This window comes from Vipera berus, assembly GCF_964194415.1.
Source record: "Vipera berus genome assembly, chromosome: 1".
In the NCBI taxonomy this organism is placed as follows: Eukaryota; Metazoa; Chordata; class Lepidosauria; order Squamata; family Viperidae; genus Vipera; species Vipera berus.
This window is the reverse complement of record NC_138202.1, coordinates 74098863-74116444: the sequence shown is the minus strand read 5'-3', so window position 1 is coordinate 74116444 and position 17582 is coordinate 74098863. Positions and strand designations below refer to the sequence as shown.

The 17582-nt window shown below is 38.6% G+C and overlaps 1 protein-coding gene across 2 annotated transcripts in view; it reads left to right on the top strand.

Annotated features, from left to right (window-relative positions):
- The window catches only part of PALS1 (protein associated with LIN7 1, MAGUK p55 family member), a 78622-nt gene that overhangs the window by 50810 nt on the left and 10230 nt on the right, over positions 1-17582 (top strand). For both annotated transcript variants that reach the window (XM_081326295.1, XM_081326296.1), the window contains exons 3-8: positions 4004-4212; positions 9979-10056; positions 11248-11394; positions 13479-13640; positions 15348-15425; positions 17234-17417. In XM_081326295.1, coding sequence (XP_081182421.1) covers positions 4004-4212; positions 9979-10056; positions 11248-11394; positions 13479-13640; positions 15348-15425; positions 17234-17417 — 858 coding nt within the window. The remainder of the gene's footprint in view (positions 1-4003; positions 4213-9978; positions 10057-11247; positions 11395-13478; positions 13641-15347; positions 15426-17233; positions 17418-17582) is intronic.

Genomic DNA, 17582 nt, shown 5'->3' with positions numbered 1-17582 from the left:
CCCAGGGTTGCCCGTCATACCAGACATTCCCTATAGCCCGATTCTTTAGCTCCCCACGTTCCTTAATTCGAGCGAATTTTGTCGGTGCTCTGTGGAGAAACAATATGCAAATGCTGTTTATTTAACCGCGCAAAACTTTTTTAAGACTTTTCATTTCTGTTTTATGCATGGGCTGGGTGGGTCACGAAGTTTACCTCTGGGGACAGCCCGGCCACGCCCGCGCCCATCAGCTGTTCGGCGGACGAACGCCGAATGCCGGTGGAAGGCGCCCGGCTCTGGGGACAGCCCGGCCACGCCCGCGCCCGTCAGCTGTTTGGCGGGCGAACGCTGAACACCGGTGGAAGGCGCCCGGCTCCGGGGACAGCCCGGCCACGCCCGCGCCCGTCAGCTGTTCGGCGGGCGAACACCCAATGCCGGTGGATCCCGCCCGGCTCCGGGGACAGCCCGGCCACGCCCGCGCCCGTCAGCTGTTCGGCGGGCGAACACCCAATGCCGGTGGATCCTGCCCAGCTCTGGGGACAGCCCGGCCACGCCCGCCGGACCCGCGGCCGCGCCAACTGCTGAGGCAGCCGTGGGGAGCCCAGCCGGTGGAACCCGCCCGGCTCCGGAGACAGCCCGGCCACGCCCGCGCCCATCAGCTGTTTGGCGGGCGAACGCTGAACGCCGGTGGAACCCGGCTCCGGAGACAGCCCGGCCACGCCCGCGCCCATCAGCTGTTCGGCGGGCGAACGCCGGACCCACGGCCCGTGCGGAGCCCAGCCCTCCCTTCTCTCAGCAGCCTGTTCCGAACGAAGGGACAGTTCTTTTTTTTTTGTTGACTGGAGTATAAGCCGAAGTGGAGTTTTCAGCCCAAAAAAGTGGACTGAAAAATTCGGCTTATACTCAAGTATATACGGTAATAAGTGCATAGAGATATTCTTTTTTACATAGATGAAGCTGTTTGTCTTAGAATCTTAACCATTAAATTTCAATAATAGCGGTGTCTGTGTCAAAATAGTGTTTAAAAATGTCCAGAAATTTCAGTCTATATTATACACTATGTAATGCAAAGACTTTAAAATTCAAAAAAGGAACATGGGGGGAAAAATATCCTTGTGGCCTCTGAAGATATAAGTCCTAACATAGGTAAATTGTAAACTGAGCTATCATTTCTTACTTCATTTTATTGAGCAATTTGTAACAACTGAGATAAATTTTAATAATAAAAATTTACTAGAAGAGATTAAATGTAGCTTCTTTCCTACTTAGAATCAATATTGCTATTCAGATAAACAGCAATAATTAGAAAAAAATATCTTTATAGGCTTTAAATGTAAAAGGTGCTTCTATTTTGTAGGTGATTATATTATAATTTACTATCTGAAAGGTATTTCATTTCTTAATCTTTCTGAATATTTCAACATTCAGCAGCATTGTTAAAGTTCAAAATAAAATTTAAACTTCCTTTGAAAGCTGTTATTGTTTAAAATATTTTTGACAGTGTAAGCATCTTATACTTTTTATTTTGCAAAAGAAGAATGTACGATTGCTGATGTACATCAGGAATGTTGTACTTCAAATTTCACACCTTCATATTTGAAATGAATGAATCATTTCGGATGTTAGTGTATTACTTGAACTCTAATTCAGTGATAAGGAAAATGAATTTGTGTCCAGAATACATGGTTTCTATATATCCCTGGTATATTGTAGATATAGAAGTAACTTTTCATGAAGACATATTTGTCACATGACAGTCGTCATATTCAGGTCCTGCCATTAATTGTTCTGGATGTGGAGATATCTCCTCTATTAGAAAGTTTTTTTATCTGTTTATTTGATTATGTTGAAAATAAGAAAGTATTTTGTATGGTAGATTTAATTTCTGCTCTGCTCTTCAGACATGTGTTACATAACATTTGTTTATGATAATCCTGCTACCTTCCTTTCTCTTCAGCTAATAGGCTTTCCTGTCATGCCAAAAAAGAAATCTCTTATTTCTCTTATTTCTGTAGTGTTATCCTCATTGTTCTCTGCTACTCTTTGGAACATGAATTATGTACTGTATGTGTTTGTAAACACATGTCCATGAGGAAGAATGAATTAAAATGCACATTAGTACAATGAACTGGGAAGGGGTTTGGTAAATAGCTAGTGGATAATCTCACAAAATACTTCCGTTATGTATAACCTGGAAATTTACATAACTCGGCAGTCAGATTGACCTCTGAAATCAGAGGGACTACATTATATGAGGGCCCAGTGCATTGCATTGTTGCTGACTTCTTTCTGGATAAAGAATAGGATGCTGCTTATTATTTAAAGAAACCTTATAAAGTATAGAGTCCAGCTCCTTGAGACAATGCTTCTTTCTGTAACTATATGATTCCATGCCCTACAACCCAGCTCACTAAAGTTATCTGGAGAGAGTTACAGTGGCCCCAGGCTTCTCTTGAGAAAACTTTTAATCATCTTAGTTTTTTGGAATAGATTCCCTTACTCCATTGATGGGTTTAACTTCTTTGCTTCTGTGCTTTTAAAAAAACTGTAAAACTTATATTTTAAGCCTGCTTTCACTACTTTTACTTTTTTTAAAAAAAGAAATCCTTTTAATAGCTCCGGATTTATTTCTAGATTTATAATTTTATTCTAAATCAATGAGAGAACCCATGCTGGTGACCTAAATTTAATAAATTGAAAAGTAGAGATAAATTGCCAGGCAAGATAGAAGTAATGGTGATCTGACGATGCGTTGCAGTATTTTAATCTTGACAGGATCAAGTCTTTTGACTTTAAATAACCTCACATCAAATTTTAGATTTGACTAAGCCCCTCTAAAGCCTGATAGTGAACATTTGAGGTCTGAAACTGTGCTTTTCAAAAGTAATGAAGTGAGATAAAACACTTTTATTTTGATGAAAAAAATGTTCTCATCTTCTGTTATCTTTTCAGAATTTATGGTGTGCCATGAATCAGAGTTTCCTGTTTCCTCCCTTCTTCACTTTCTCTAATTAAATTCCTTGACTTTTCAGCCACTAAAAAAACATACTATAACCATACTGCTGACATCTGCATAATTTTCCTTCCAAGGTGTAACTAGCATGGCACACTACAGTGATATTAAACTCTGAAAGTTCAGGTTAATTAATTAGTAGCCCCAATATGAGCAGTTCTGCAGATCTTGAGATTATGTAGAACCTCCCAAATGTGTAATAAAAAATTACAGAAAAAGATAGGAACTTCCTGAAGCAGATATTTCGGTCCCTCCCACAGCCGTATTCTCAGTTTGTGGTCTGTTGGTGATTGCTATGGGAAAACGAGTATAACTTACTTAGGATTGAGGCCCAAGGAAGTGATATAAATTCAACAAGGTAGGATAAACAAAGCCTGACTTTTGGAATTCTTCCCAATAATTATAGGAGGCATTTTTTATTTTATTCTGCATAATGAATTAACATGTTGCATCTGGGGGGGGTCTGTGTGTTTCTCCTTTCCTCTCAGTTTGCATCTATGCATATTTGTAGGACTATAGTGGAAAGGATATGAGTTCCATATTCTCTGTTGTGTTACTCGACCAAGAGGGTAGGGTGCGGGGTTTAGATGGTCAAGAGCCTTTCAAACCACTGGCCAAATCCTTCTTCCATAGGGATTCACTGGGGATGAGGGTGGACATGTTTTTCTCTGTAACCTTTGCCGGATGCAGCTGGTTTTCAAACTCACTATTTTATTTAGTGGTCTTTGGCTTCATCAAATGTTATGGAATGATTTTGTGTTATTGTTAAACATATCCTATCAAGTAAAGATGAATTTCAAGGGAGTTTGGTTTGTAACTAATTTGTTATAAGATTTTGTTCATCTGACCCTATATGGTTTGTTTATGGGATAATCAGTTCACCAGACTGTTGCTTTCGTTTTCATGCAGGAAATAATAACTGTAGTAGATAGTGAGATAATTCTAATTAACAAAATGTATTTCATATATTTAGTATATCTATACTTACTAGTCCACCTGTTCCCTTTGCAGAGGTTGATGAGCTGCTGGGTTCTCTTAAGCATGTCCAACACACGCTGATAGATCCACAAAGTCAGGAAGAAATTGCTCTCATTTTACAGCTTGTGCAAAATACTGACTTTCAAAATGCATTTAAGATACACAATGCTGTTACTGTGCATATGAACAAAGCAAGTCCTCCATATCCTCTTATCTCCAACGCACAAGAACTTGCACAAGAGGTATGTATGGTATACATTCTCGTTTAATAATTAAAGTACCATTAATTACTTCGTTCCAAAGTGGTCCTAGGTGTGACATTAAAAGCTCTCCATAATTAACTTAGTATTTGCTTTTCCTTGTCTAGAAGAAAATGCTTTTTAGATCCCAGAAGTAACATGTAATGAGAATTTAGGTTTGCAAATACACTATTTCATATTTTTAAATATATTTAAGAAAAGTAAAGTTTCATTCTCTAAAGAAATATAAAAGTATGTAAAGCATTTCTTTACATTAATACAGTAGTTACGATCATAGTTCTGCATGTCCAAGGGAACATGTGTTTCTTAAATAGCACTGCATTATTATAGAAACATCAAATCTTCTTTGAAACAGTATTTTTGTTCTAGGGATCTAGGCAGCATGAGAAAATGCCATATTATTCTACTTGGCTCTTAACTGCTTTTTAAAAATTAAAAGTATTTAAAAATATAAATAAATGAAGTAATATTCACAGAAATTACACACCTCTGTTCTTATATCAAATTTGTTATAATTGATTTCCAGCTACAGTTTAATGCCCTCAAATTGTATTCCATTCACTAAATTTGTTAGTATAGCAGAACCAAATTACTGAAATCTTTGTATAATGTTTAAACTTCTTTAAATAAAATATAATCTGGGATATAAATTTCATGTAAAAAAAATGAATAACTCTTAGGATCATTTTAAAATTTCAGAGATTTACAGATAATTGGATAAACATTTGTTGTAATCTGCATTTTATTTTGCTATTTTGATGTTAACATTCAAACACTTGTAACACTTATGTATTAATTATTAAAAGCACTTTAAAGAAATTGGCATGTTTCAGTATTGTCAGATCTACAAAGATTAGGAGTATTGAATATTTTACACATTTACTTATTTAGAGATTTTATATGGCTACCCATCTTATCTACATAACTATAGGTGATTAAAACCCACAAAAAATATAATAAAGTAAAAAGCTAAAGCAAAAAATACAATAAAATAAAAAGCTAAATTAAAATAGTTGTAGCAAAACCTGCTTAGCAACTGGAAATCCCTTTGCTAGTAAGTAGCACAGTTGTATGGTTTTGTTTTTGTTTTTTTTACTTACAGTCATGTGACTTAATGATGAAGTTTCTGGTCTCAATTATCATAGTTGAGGACTATATTGAAATAACTTGATTTTAAAAAAAATTAAACATTTCTTTAAAAGAACTGAATAAGTTCTCTAACAGATTTATATTTTAAAAAACAGAACATAGGTAGAAAGATTTGACTTTACCCACAATGGAGGAATGGATAGTAAAAATGATGGAACTTGCTGAAATGGCCAAACTGGCAGCTTTAGTTAGAGGTAGGACTTTGTCTAAATTTAATGATGATTGGAAACCACATTGACTTTTTGTGGAAGACAAACAAAAATTGTGATATCCAGTATTGAAGAATTAGAATAATAGATTATAAAGAAAATGTGAAGAATACTATGCGTAAAGTAAGAGGTTATTTTATATTTACACTTATAACTACTGTAAAAGAAAATTAGAAGTCAATTCTTTATATATATATTTTTCTTTTCTTCAATTTCTGCACTTTTTTCTTTGCTCGTTTCTTTCATTTTTCCTCTTTTCATTTTAAATATTAGTTCTTGTTTTTGTATTTAACATTTTAATAACATTTTATTTAAAAGGGGAAAAAATCAACAGATATGAAAAAACATTTATATAACAAATAAATTACCTAAATTTAGAGATTCAGTATGATGTTATGATAAAGGTATGCAAGTCCATTCTTAGCCATAGAAACCCCCTGAGTGATTTTGGGCAACTCATTCCCTCTCCCAGTCCAGCCTGCTTCAAAGATTGCTATTGCTAGAATAAAATGAAAGGAGATCACCATGGGACTTGAGTTCTGTAGAACTTGGGATGTAACTCCAATAATTAAATAAATAATTCAAACATAGGTAAGAATTTATACATTTTAACAATGATATGTTTGTCCTTTGTACATAGTTCTATTTCAGATTTCCTTCTGATATCACAACTTTTCTTGATTTTATTTTAAAACTACCCTGGAAGCTTTCCAATATAACGCCATAAGTTAACCATTTATGGTTAATTACAATTTCTCTTCTATAATATGCTTTTTATGATCACAGCCATAAAGGTATTTTTGGACACAGCCTAAGCTTATATCTATCCTATACTCATAGTAGGGCATTTCTACTAAAATTATTTCTGAAATCTAGGTTAACTTTAAACTTTATTATACTATAAACAGCCATACCATCCACATTTCAAATAATGCCCTTCTGGTTCCAATAACCTTCTGCTTGCAATCTTTCATGGTGTCTTCCCTGGAAAGTCAGTGCTTTCCACTGGGATTTCAGCAGAGAGGATTTTCAGTGCCAGAGCACACAGACACTTGTGCATGGTCTGTGCTGGCCCTGCCCCTCTGCCTGAGGCAGCCCACACTCCTTTCATTACCACTACCTGCTGAAATCCAAGCCCACTAAACCTCTCATGCACAACTACTTAGGAGCAACAGGAAATTGCTGGAATAAGTTTGCAAAGGAGCCTCTTCTCCCAGCAAAGAAACCATTGGGGAGAGTTGCAGTAACAGTCCAGCACAGCAGGAGAGATCCTGTGCGTTCCCTCTCACTCCCCTTTCCTCACCTCTCTTTTTCTTTTTGCCCTCTGTCCCGTTTCTCTCCCTCCTTCCTGTTCCTTCTTCCTTTTCCATTACTGCTTGCTCTTCTCGCTCACTCTCAAACTCACCTTTCCTTTCTCTTTTTCACATGCACAAGCACTCTTCTCTTTCCTGCACAGATTCCTAGAACCGCAGGCAGCACCAAACAAATTGGCAGCTCGACTTCCTGAAGGTTAAAACCGTCAAGCAGGTTTCTGGACAGGAGAATATGCTTCCTTCCTAGGAATCTGTTTGATGGATTTGCTTCCTCTCTCTTGTTTGATAGAATTATCTTACCTAACCTTTTATCTATCTTTTTTCCAAGGGTCATAAATTTGACTTCAAGTGATTGAGCTAATTTAGACTCTAATTCATCATTGATTGAAGTAAACTTGAACTCCTTTAAGATCTTTATGTTCTTTAAGGGCTCTTCTGAAGATGTTTTAGCTTCCATCCTTGCCTTTTGCACTGTCATTTTTTCAAAGTGAAAGTGCTATAAACAGAAGCACCTTCGAGTGTCTTTCATGCCACTGTGTTTCCTACCCTGAAAATAAGTCCTGGTGCCTCTTTTGGAGGCAAAAAATAATAAGACCCGGTCTTATTTGGGGGGAAACACAGTATAATTTCAGGCACATGTCTCAGCCAAATACAGAATCTATTGAAATTGCTGTAGTGTTTTGTTTTGCAAATCCACCCAATTATCAAGCATATTAAGATAAAATAAAAAGCATTCTTATGGCAGCAATTCATGCAGCTGAGGTTTTCAATGCAGATTCACGATAAATCAAGCTTTTAAAAATAAAATTTCCCTTCCATTATTAACGTCTATGGAGATTCTGGGTTTTTTCCTTGAAAACTTACTTCCCATTCAAGACGTGGGCCAGTGGAACAGAACTGAAGAAGCTTCTTGGATGAGAACTAAAACATTTTCAAGGAAAAAACCAAGGAAGTCCAGTTGCCTTTTAAAAAGCACTTTTGGGACTTCTGTTATTAGCTTCCTTAGATCACGCTTATTATCCAGCTTTTTGAAAGTGTTCAGTATACTTTAAGTCTCTAAATCTTCTTTTAATGTTATGATTTTCCGCAGAATGCAAAAAACACAAAGGTAGTTATCTGTTGTAAAAGAAAATCTCTCTTGAGCTGACCAGTAATATTTCAAGTTGAGTAAGAAAGGTTGGCAACTTCTAAGGCTAAAATAATTTTGTCTTTGTGATTTACTTAGAAAGAGAGATCAAATAGGCATCACACTTCCTCATTCATCTGGAGGAAGATTTTGACATCTAGTGCTAGCTGCTGAGTGACAATCAAGTTGTGACACCGTATCCACACCTTAAAGATGATTTGACCACCATAATCCTCACTGGAAGTTCTCAACACCAGTGTTGCTCTCAATCCAGTGTGCATTGTGATCAGGCACAGATATTTGAGTATTGGGGTAGATTTGGTCAGGAAACTGCTGGTAATGACCTATAAAGCCCTAAATGGCTTGGGTCCGGACTATCTAAGGGAACACCTGCTGCCGACATCATCTTCCCATCGTCCTGTGCGCCCCCACAGGGAGGGCCTTCTCAGGGTACCGCCGGTTAATGAATGCCGGCGGGTTATTCCCAGGGGAAGGGCGTTCTCTGTGGGTGCTCCTGCCCTATGGAACCAACTACCCATGAAACTTAGGACTGCCCCCGACCTTCGCTCATTTCGCCGGGACCTGAAAACTTGGCTCTTTGATCTGTTTGGTCCAGACTGTGGGGTTGTTAATTTAACTGGGTTTTAGATTTACTCTTGGGGCTTGAATTTAATTTAATTGTTTTAATTGATTTTATTTTTTTGTATTTCATGGTTTTAACTGCCCTGTAAACCACCCTGAGTCCTACGGGAATAGGGCGGTATACAAATTCAATAAAATAAATAAATAAATAAATAAATAAACTGACTTATTACAAACTGTCACTTCCTGAGGCAGTTGCTAAAGAAGAACTACTGTACCTGCCTCAGAAATACTTTAGGTACACTAAGTCCAAAGGCTCATATATATACAGGAGTCTTGGTGGCTCAGTGGTTAGAATGCCGTATTGCAGGCTAACTGCCCTTTCCCCGGAGTTTGATTCTGATGGGATTAAAATTGACTTCCATCCTTCTGAGCTCGGTAAAATGAGGACCTAGTAGGATTACCTTGATAAGCTGATTTCTCTTTGCTGCTGTTAAAGTTTGGTGGGCTATTTTTCAGAGTGAAGGGCTTTTTTAAATTATTTTAACAGTTACTGAAAACCATCTAGAATCCCAGAGTAAGGTAGAATAGAACAGAATAACAGTGTTGGAAGGGACCTTGCAGGACTAACTACACCATTATAATTAAAACAATAATATATCAGTCATCCAGGTTATGGTTGCCCCAAAGGTGCTTTTTCAAAAGGCAACTGTACTTTGTTTTTCCTTGAAGATGTTTAGCTTCTCATCCATGAACTGAAGAACCTTTGTGGATGAGAAGCGAAACATCTTCAAGGAAAAACAAGTCCAGTTGCCTTTTGAAAAAGCACCTTTGGGGGTAAAACAATGATAGTACAAAATGGCCTTTGATGTCTTGCAAAAGCCTAGCAGAATGAGAACTCCATGTATCTTTGAGGCAAAGGTTTTTCATAGTGTGGGAGAAACCATCAGAAAAGCAACCTTGGACTCTTAATCCCTTTACTTCAATTAGGATGTAGAACTTTAGCATTCCCTGTCCTCCAGACGAACACACAGGTTGGGTTCCATCTATTTAGGATGGAATTAGACCCCTATCTAGTCATGTTTGGTAGTACCCCATCATTCCCCTCCTGCAGGAATTATAGACCTACTTAGATGGTTGTTCTTCAGAGACATTTGGAATTGGAAGATCCTTGAATACTCTGAGGGAATGTTATGTTAAAAATGAATGTGGTCTCTGATTTCTTTTATCCATTTACTGTATTGAAAAATAGTTAGTTTGACATACTACACTACTTATAGAAAAGATGTTCTTGTGTGAACTGTAAAATAATACTTTGCTTATGATATATGGTAACTGATGTCACATTTTTGGTGTTCCTAATTTCCAGGTACAAAATGTTTTGAGACCAAGCCATCAGAAAGATGGGCTGGAACTTAATTCTTTATTGAATGCTCCTCATGTTCAGGTAGGAACACTCTATTTTAAAGTGTAGAGCATTCAGTTTTTTTAAAATATACTATAAATAATATATAGATATCTACTATGTATGCAAGCTCCGTATACCTGAAATGGGGCGCTTCAGAAACTGAGCGCTCCTTTCCGTGCAGTCACACGGTGCTTAAAAAGTAGGGAATCCCTGTGTTTTGAATAGCCCCACCAGAGCACAAACACTCCTCAATCTACAATGCCAAATCCTAACCCCCACCCCAGGGCAACAAAAGAACTTTATGGGACAAAAAAAAAGATCAATCTGACCTTCCAACTTCTCACAGGAAAAAAAAAGATCTCGCAAAGTTGCAAGGTCTGATTCAACTTTTTTTTTAACCAGTAGTCCCACAAGCTTCTTTTGTTCCCCTGCACGCGGTGGCAGAGAATGGAGCTGGAAAGGAGGTTAGTGAAGGGAGGCTTTGGGGAAGCAAGGAGAGACGGGGAAGGGTCTGGTGTGCCCGCCGCTGCCTCATCCTGCCAGTATCAGGGTTCAGAGGCTTTTTGTCGGAAAAAAGCCATTTCTCAAGCCTGTTCCTGACGAAAACAAGCCTCCGGAGTGAGCACGCCTCGCTCTTTGGCTAGATTTTCACAGGAAAAAGCCATTTCTCAAGCCCCTTCCTAGCGAAAACAAGCCTGCGGAGTGAGCACGCCTCGCTTTTCTGAAGAGCAGTCCTGCAAAAAGAAGCCTCCAGAGCAAGTGTACGAGTTTTCGAGTCACAAGTGGAATGGGCAGGCTCCATTACACTCGTAATTCAAGGACTACCTATAGTGGATCATTGAAGTTCTGTCTCTGTGATCACATGATCGCAGTTTAAGCACTTGGCAACTGGTCCACAATTGCTCACTTCTTGTCAGCAACTGCTGTCATGTAACAAACATGCATGCCCTTAACAAATATGCATGATACAGAACTTCAACCAGCACTGCTGTTGCAGTCATATGTGGAACTGGTGATCTCAGTTATGGTGGTAACTGACAGTACTGGTAGCATCCTTAGTTTGATTGTCCACGCATATGGAATCAGAAGAAAATAAAAGTGTCTTCTGGTTAATATTGCATCCAGCATTGAATTCTGTATCCAGTATTGAATTTTTGTGGTATTTTTACCCTATGCCACCTACTATTTGGTCATACCATAATAAACTGTAAGTATACTGTTTTGCACCAGGCACTACTGTTGGCTCATGATAAAGTTGCTGAGCAGGAAATGCAACCCGAATCAGTGGCAGATGAAAAGGTATATGAAAATGTTGGTGTGTATGGAGGAGAAACAGTTAAAATTGTTCGCATTGAGAAAGCGAGAGATATTCCATTGGTAAGTATACTAAAATGTGATCTGGAAAAGCATTGACTTATCATATTTTTTACAATGCTCAGTCTGATCATTATTATTATTTTTTAATTCCATTTATATCCCGCCCTTCTCCAAAGACTCAGGGCGGCTTACAAGCTTAGCAGTAGCCTTCATTCTATGTATATGCCTGCTTATTAGGGCTTTCACACACCCCCAAGCGGCATTATTACAAAGTCAGCTTAATTGCCCCCAACAATCTGGGTCCTCATTTTACCTACCTCGGAAGGATGGAAGGCTGAGTCAACCTTGAGCCTGGTGGGACTCGAACCTGTACTAATTGCAGGCAGCTGGTGTTACTTAAGGAGGCATTAGCCCACTGCTCCACATTGTCTCAAAAAAGGGAATACAGATGCTCTCCCTCAGGTATATAAAAATGTGCAAATCATTTTCCCCACTCTACTGCTGGCTTTGTGGACTGATAAATAATGGGTTTTTGCTCATATTCTCAGATTCCCCTGAAAGTTCTGATCTATTTTAAGCAGACTCAAGTGCTGGTTTCTTATATGTATGCTTCTGCATAAAATTGAATTGAAAATTGAGCATATTTTCTGTATTTATAAGGCACAGCTCTCAATCTTCCTCAACATATGAATATACTAAATATTAATACTTTATATTTCATTCCAGTAAACCGCTGTGCTTTAGATAAACTACACAGCAGGATTGTTTTCCTCTGCCACAGTACAGCAGTTCTGTAATTGCACTCATATTCATCACAGTATATTGAAATGCTTGTATAAATGACCTTGGAAATGAGCCATTAAAGGGGATAAAATAGCTACACAATTTGGGAAAATGAAAACCCCGAGAAATAAACTCAAAATAATCGCTTTGATTCTATTTGGTACAAGACTGGGTAAAAAGGAACTCTGATACCCTTTCACACTTGTGTTTATTATGCCTTACAGCAGGGGTAGGCAACCTCGGCTCTTTTATGACTCATGGACTTCAACTCCCAGAATTCCTCAGGAATTCTGGGAGTTGAAGTCCATGAGTCATAAAAGAGCCGAGGTTGCCTACCCCTGCCTTAGAGAAATAGTTTTGCTGGAGTACGTGTGATGTCTTTCCTGACCTGCCATATCTTGAAAGGTTGACAGGGTACATGCATCTTTACCATTATGTCACAACTCTTCTTCCCAAAGGGCATCTTTGTTTTGTCACTTGATACCCGTACGATAGGTTGAAGAAAGGAAAACCAAAAAATTATATCTGGTTACTTTTTCTGGCTCTGTGAGCCACAAAATGGGACGTCTGATATTTATTTATTTTATTTATTTTAATTCCATTTATATTCCGCCCTTCTCCGAAGACTCAGGGCGGCTTACAAGCTTAGCAGTAGCCTTCATTCTATGTATATGCCTGCTTATTAGGGCTTTCACCCCCCCCAAGCGGCATTATTACAAAGTCAGCTTAATTGCCCCCAACAATCTGGGTCCTCATTTTACCTACCTCGGAAGGATGGAAGGCTGAGTCAACCTTGAGCCTGGTGGGATGCGAACCTGCACTAATTGCAGGCAGCTGTTGTTACTTAAGGAGGCATTAGCCCACTGCTCCACCAAGGCTCTTTGATATTGCACGTTTATTAGTAGAGAGAATTGTTTATTTTTTGTAATGATTGGCACACGATGCCATAATGTGCTAATAGAAACTAAACATTATCTAAAAACTGTATTTTTAGTTTTTCTTTCTTTTCATCCTGTTTTTAACCTACTACTCCTGAAAGACTGAAGAATATCATTGAAACACAAACATGCATGATTCACTTGCAGATTTTTCTGTCTTACTTACTCTGTGGAATAGATCAGACCAATTTTAAGATGTCTGGACGTCAGTTCCCAGAGTTCCCCAGCCAGCAAGGCTGATTGGGGAACTCTTGAGAGTAGAAGTCTAGACATCTTAAATTTACCGTGGTAGAGAAACACTGGATTAGACTGACAGATTGATCACAAGGTGCCTGAGTGGTGGTTTCAGTCTGGTTCGAATCAAACTTCTTTTATTTTAGTTATCTTTCTCATCGTCTCAGATGTTCACTTTCTATTACACAGGGTGCTACAGTGCGAAATGAAATGGATTCAGTCATCATTAGTCGAATAGTGAAAGGTGGTGCTGCAGAAAAGAGCGGGCTCTTACATGAAGGTGATGAAGTTTTGGAAATCAATGGAACTGAAATTCGTGGAAAAGATGTTAATGAGGTTTTTGACTTGCTGGTATGTTACGTCAGTCGTTTGATAGAGCCAGTTTTGGTATAATGGTTAAGGCGTCGGGTCAGAAATCGGGAGACCAGGAGTCATAGTCCTGCCTTGGGCGAGAAGCCAGTTGGGTGACCTTGGGCCAGACATTTTCTCTCAGCCCTAGGAAGGAGGTAATGGCAAACCACTTCTGAAAAACGTTGCCAAGGAAACTGCAGGGACTTGTCCAGGTGAACTGAGAATTGGATACAATTGGGGGAAAAGGGGTGGAGCAAAGAAAACCTTCTGATGTTATATTTAGCATGCCAATTGCAAATTGTTTCAAAGAATCAGTTCTTGGAGCTCCATCAATACTCATTTGTAGAAGTCAGAAGCTTTGTTTAGGCTGAACTTTAATGGCCATGCATAAGCTTCTAAGTTTCTATTAATGGAATGTTTAATCTCTAAGTTGTAACGATTTCTGATTTAAATATGTTTTACCAACCAAACCTCCCATGTATATCTTAAGACATAATGAAAATGGCTTTAACATCTGTATGTTGCACCAAGAAAGGCCGAGTATTATATTTTTAGCAAGGTACAGTACAAAACACAACACAATAATTACAAATAAATTGAATGGTTTGAACCCAATAAACAAATGTTAACCCTAAAACAGCTAGCATAACAGTACATTAAAATATGCCTGGGATACAGCCTAGTGCACAGGTCTGCAACCCGCGGCTCCAGAGCCGCATGCGGCTCTTTCAACCGTCTCCTGCGGCTCCCAGTCCTCTGCCATGTGCAGTCCAAAAAAACAAAGTGGAACTAAAAACTTTCAACCAATCAATTCAAATATGCAGGGTAGGTGCATATCTCGCCTTGGCTCCACTCTTCAGTCAAACCCTGTTCTGCGCATGTATGCGCATGTGCACACATTTTTTGTGGCTCCCAGTTTTTCCTTTTGTGAGGGAACCGGTTCCAAGTAGCTCTTTCACTGTTTCAGGTTGCTGACCCCTGGCCTAGTGCATATGCATCCCTAATCATTTAAAACAAGCATTCTACCTTGAGTACAATGCCAGCTGAGTGATTTGGCCCAGTCACTTTCTCTCAACTCAGCTCATCTTAACAGTTTATTTATTTATTTATTAAAATTGTTATGCATGCATCTCACTGGTACAGACAGTGCTTTTTTTGTAAAAGAAAAAGGTGCCGGAACTCACACATGTCATACAACCTGCCTTGCCTACTCTACAAGGTTCCATCCAAAAAAGGTGCCGGAACTCCGTTCTGGGTGTTCTATGAGAAAAAAAGCCCTTGGTACAGATTATGAATAAGCAAACACAAATAATAAATCATATGTCACTCTTTATTTGCTAAACAGTTCTAAAAGTTCTTTGGCATAAAGAAGTGAAAACAATAACAGAGTATGCATAGTATCAGAATCCAGCAGATTAAAATATATTGGAATATTAACAAAAAGTTAATTCATAAATAAAAATCAGTGTCTCTGAAGTGTGACCTGAGTAATGATGCCATTCACATTGTTAAACTGCTTATGATGCTAGGTCTGATACACTTGGCTGATTTTTAAAAGAAGAATAATGTAGCACTTTTTATCAGAATCCATCCAAATGGTGAAATCTCAGGTCAGCATATAGAAAGAAGACAATTGGGAGGAACAGTAATTTACCAAGGAACTTAAGATGATTTAAAATTATCATTCATTGATGCTTTTCTTCACAGGCAGACATGCATGGCACTCTGACATTTGTGCTGATTCCAAGTCAGCAGAACAAGCCCCCACCTACTAAGGAGACAGTGGTATGTGACTATATCAGATAATATTTCACATAACAGCGGTTCAGTTGATGCTTATAGTCTGGGGTTTTTTTAAAAAAAAATCTTCCTTTATTTATTTATATTTATTTATTTATAAAATTTATTGGCCTTCCATCTTACCGTAGAGTAACTCTGAGCGGCTTACAGTGATAAAAATGTATAATGTTAAAACAAAAATAAATTAAAACCAAACATTAAAAATCTAAGGACATGTTATTCAGAGTCACTTGACATTTCAAAAACTAAGCAACATCAGGCCACCCATTCCTTGAGTCTTGGTTATAACAATTTAAAATTCACTTTTTGAATTTTACTTAGAGTCCTGCCACAATTTATTATTTAAAGGATGTATTCGGGCTATATGAGAAGAAGAAATTTAATTTAAAAAGACTCTTGAGTCTTGTATATTTCTACAAGTCTCTGGAGCAGTAATTTGAAGAGCAAGTTTCTTTTCTGAGACGCAGGAAAAAATAAATAGGAGAGAATGATAAAGGCTTTCTGGATTGTCATGTCCACATCTTAGGGTTTTCCTTAGTTTCTGTTATCCCTTCCCCATGAGAAGCTTTAGGAGAAGTACAAGGGCTAGTAAGAGAGAAGCCTTCCTGTTTCTTAACATGAATAAATCTACTAATCATGCATCCTGTAAGTTGTAAAAGATTAGGATAGTCAAAACACCTCCATCTGAAACTACCAAAGGGCATTCATGAGAATCACCAGTGCAGTTTCCAACCCCTTGCACAGGTCTGAAGCCAGAATGCCAGGGGTCTAGTTCATCCATATCCTCCAGAGCCCTTTGTGTGTTGGCCCAACTATGTTCTCAATAAACCCCTCCAAAAAGAATTTAAAACGGTAGAAATTGTTCAGTTTTGTTGGATTGATCCCTGATTTCTTGAGGAGTGAGCAAACCAATGTCTCTTTAAGGACTTCTGATAGCTCCTACCTAATCACAGGTGAGATCCAACTTGGAGTCTCCTGTCATACTGCTTTAATTCCTCAGGTGGGGGACAGATCCAGCTCATAAGTAGCAAAGCTAAGATTGCAGAGGACTCTGTTCATTTTGGGACATCTGTGGGCCCCAAAGCCTCCCAGATAATACTACAAGATTTTATTTCTAACATTTCTATTTTTCTATTTATCCATCTTCTAATTGGGAACACATGCAAATAATTTTATCTATGAAGTTCTCAGCCAGACAATAGCAACTTAACACATTAGCTGCCCAGCAGCCCATGCCCTTTTTATTATAGCATAGCTTGAGCATCATTCCAGCTGTCTCTTTGCCTACTTCACTTCACAGTGCTCCTCAATAAAGCAAAGAACTTCATCAGTGGGCAGGGAATGCCTAGTCAGGGCCTATCTGTTAAGTGCCCTTGTTCAGGGGTCCCCAACCCCTGGGCCATGGACCAGTACCAGGCCATGGCATGCCAGCAACCAGTCTGCACAAACAAGCAAAGCCCCATCTGCAGAATGCAGGCAGCACACAAAACCATGCCCCCTCCGGTCTGTGGAAAAACCTTTCTCCACGGAACCAGTCCCTGATGCCCAAAAGGTTGGGGACCACTGCTCTAGTTGTCTCTATATTCCAATATTCAATAAGGAGCCTAACAGAAGACCTTCCAGATTCCTGGGGAACTCCAGGAAATCCTTTAAATCCATCAGATGATGTGTCCATTGGGAATTTTAATCCGTTATTGAAATAAGGGTATTTAAAAAGGGGGGGAATATCTTAATAGAAATTAATCATTAGAATTGCCTATCCATTTTTGTGTTTGTATATTTTTGTACCCTAGATACATGTGAAGGCTCACTTTGACTACGATCCTTCTGATGACCCTTATGTCCCTTGCAGAGAGTTAGGGTTGTCTTTTCAAAAAGGAGACATACTCCATGTGATCAGCCAGGAAGATCCAAATTGGTGGCAGGCTTATCGAGACGGAGATGAAGAAAATCAGCCTTTGGCAGGCCTCATTCCAGGTACTTAATGTTAAAAAAGCAGACAATTCACACAGATGTTCATAAAATATTCCCCGCCACCCCCAATGCTTCATAATGGGCTCTTGAGCAAAGAAATGTTTTATTTTGTATGATGCCTTCTAATATAATACAATTATTATCCCTTTTTTGAAGAGTTGATAAAAG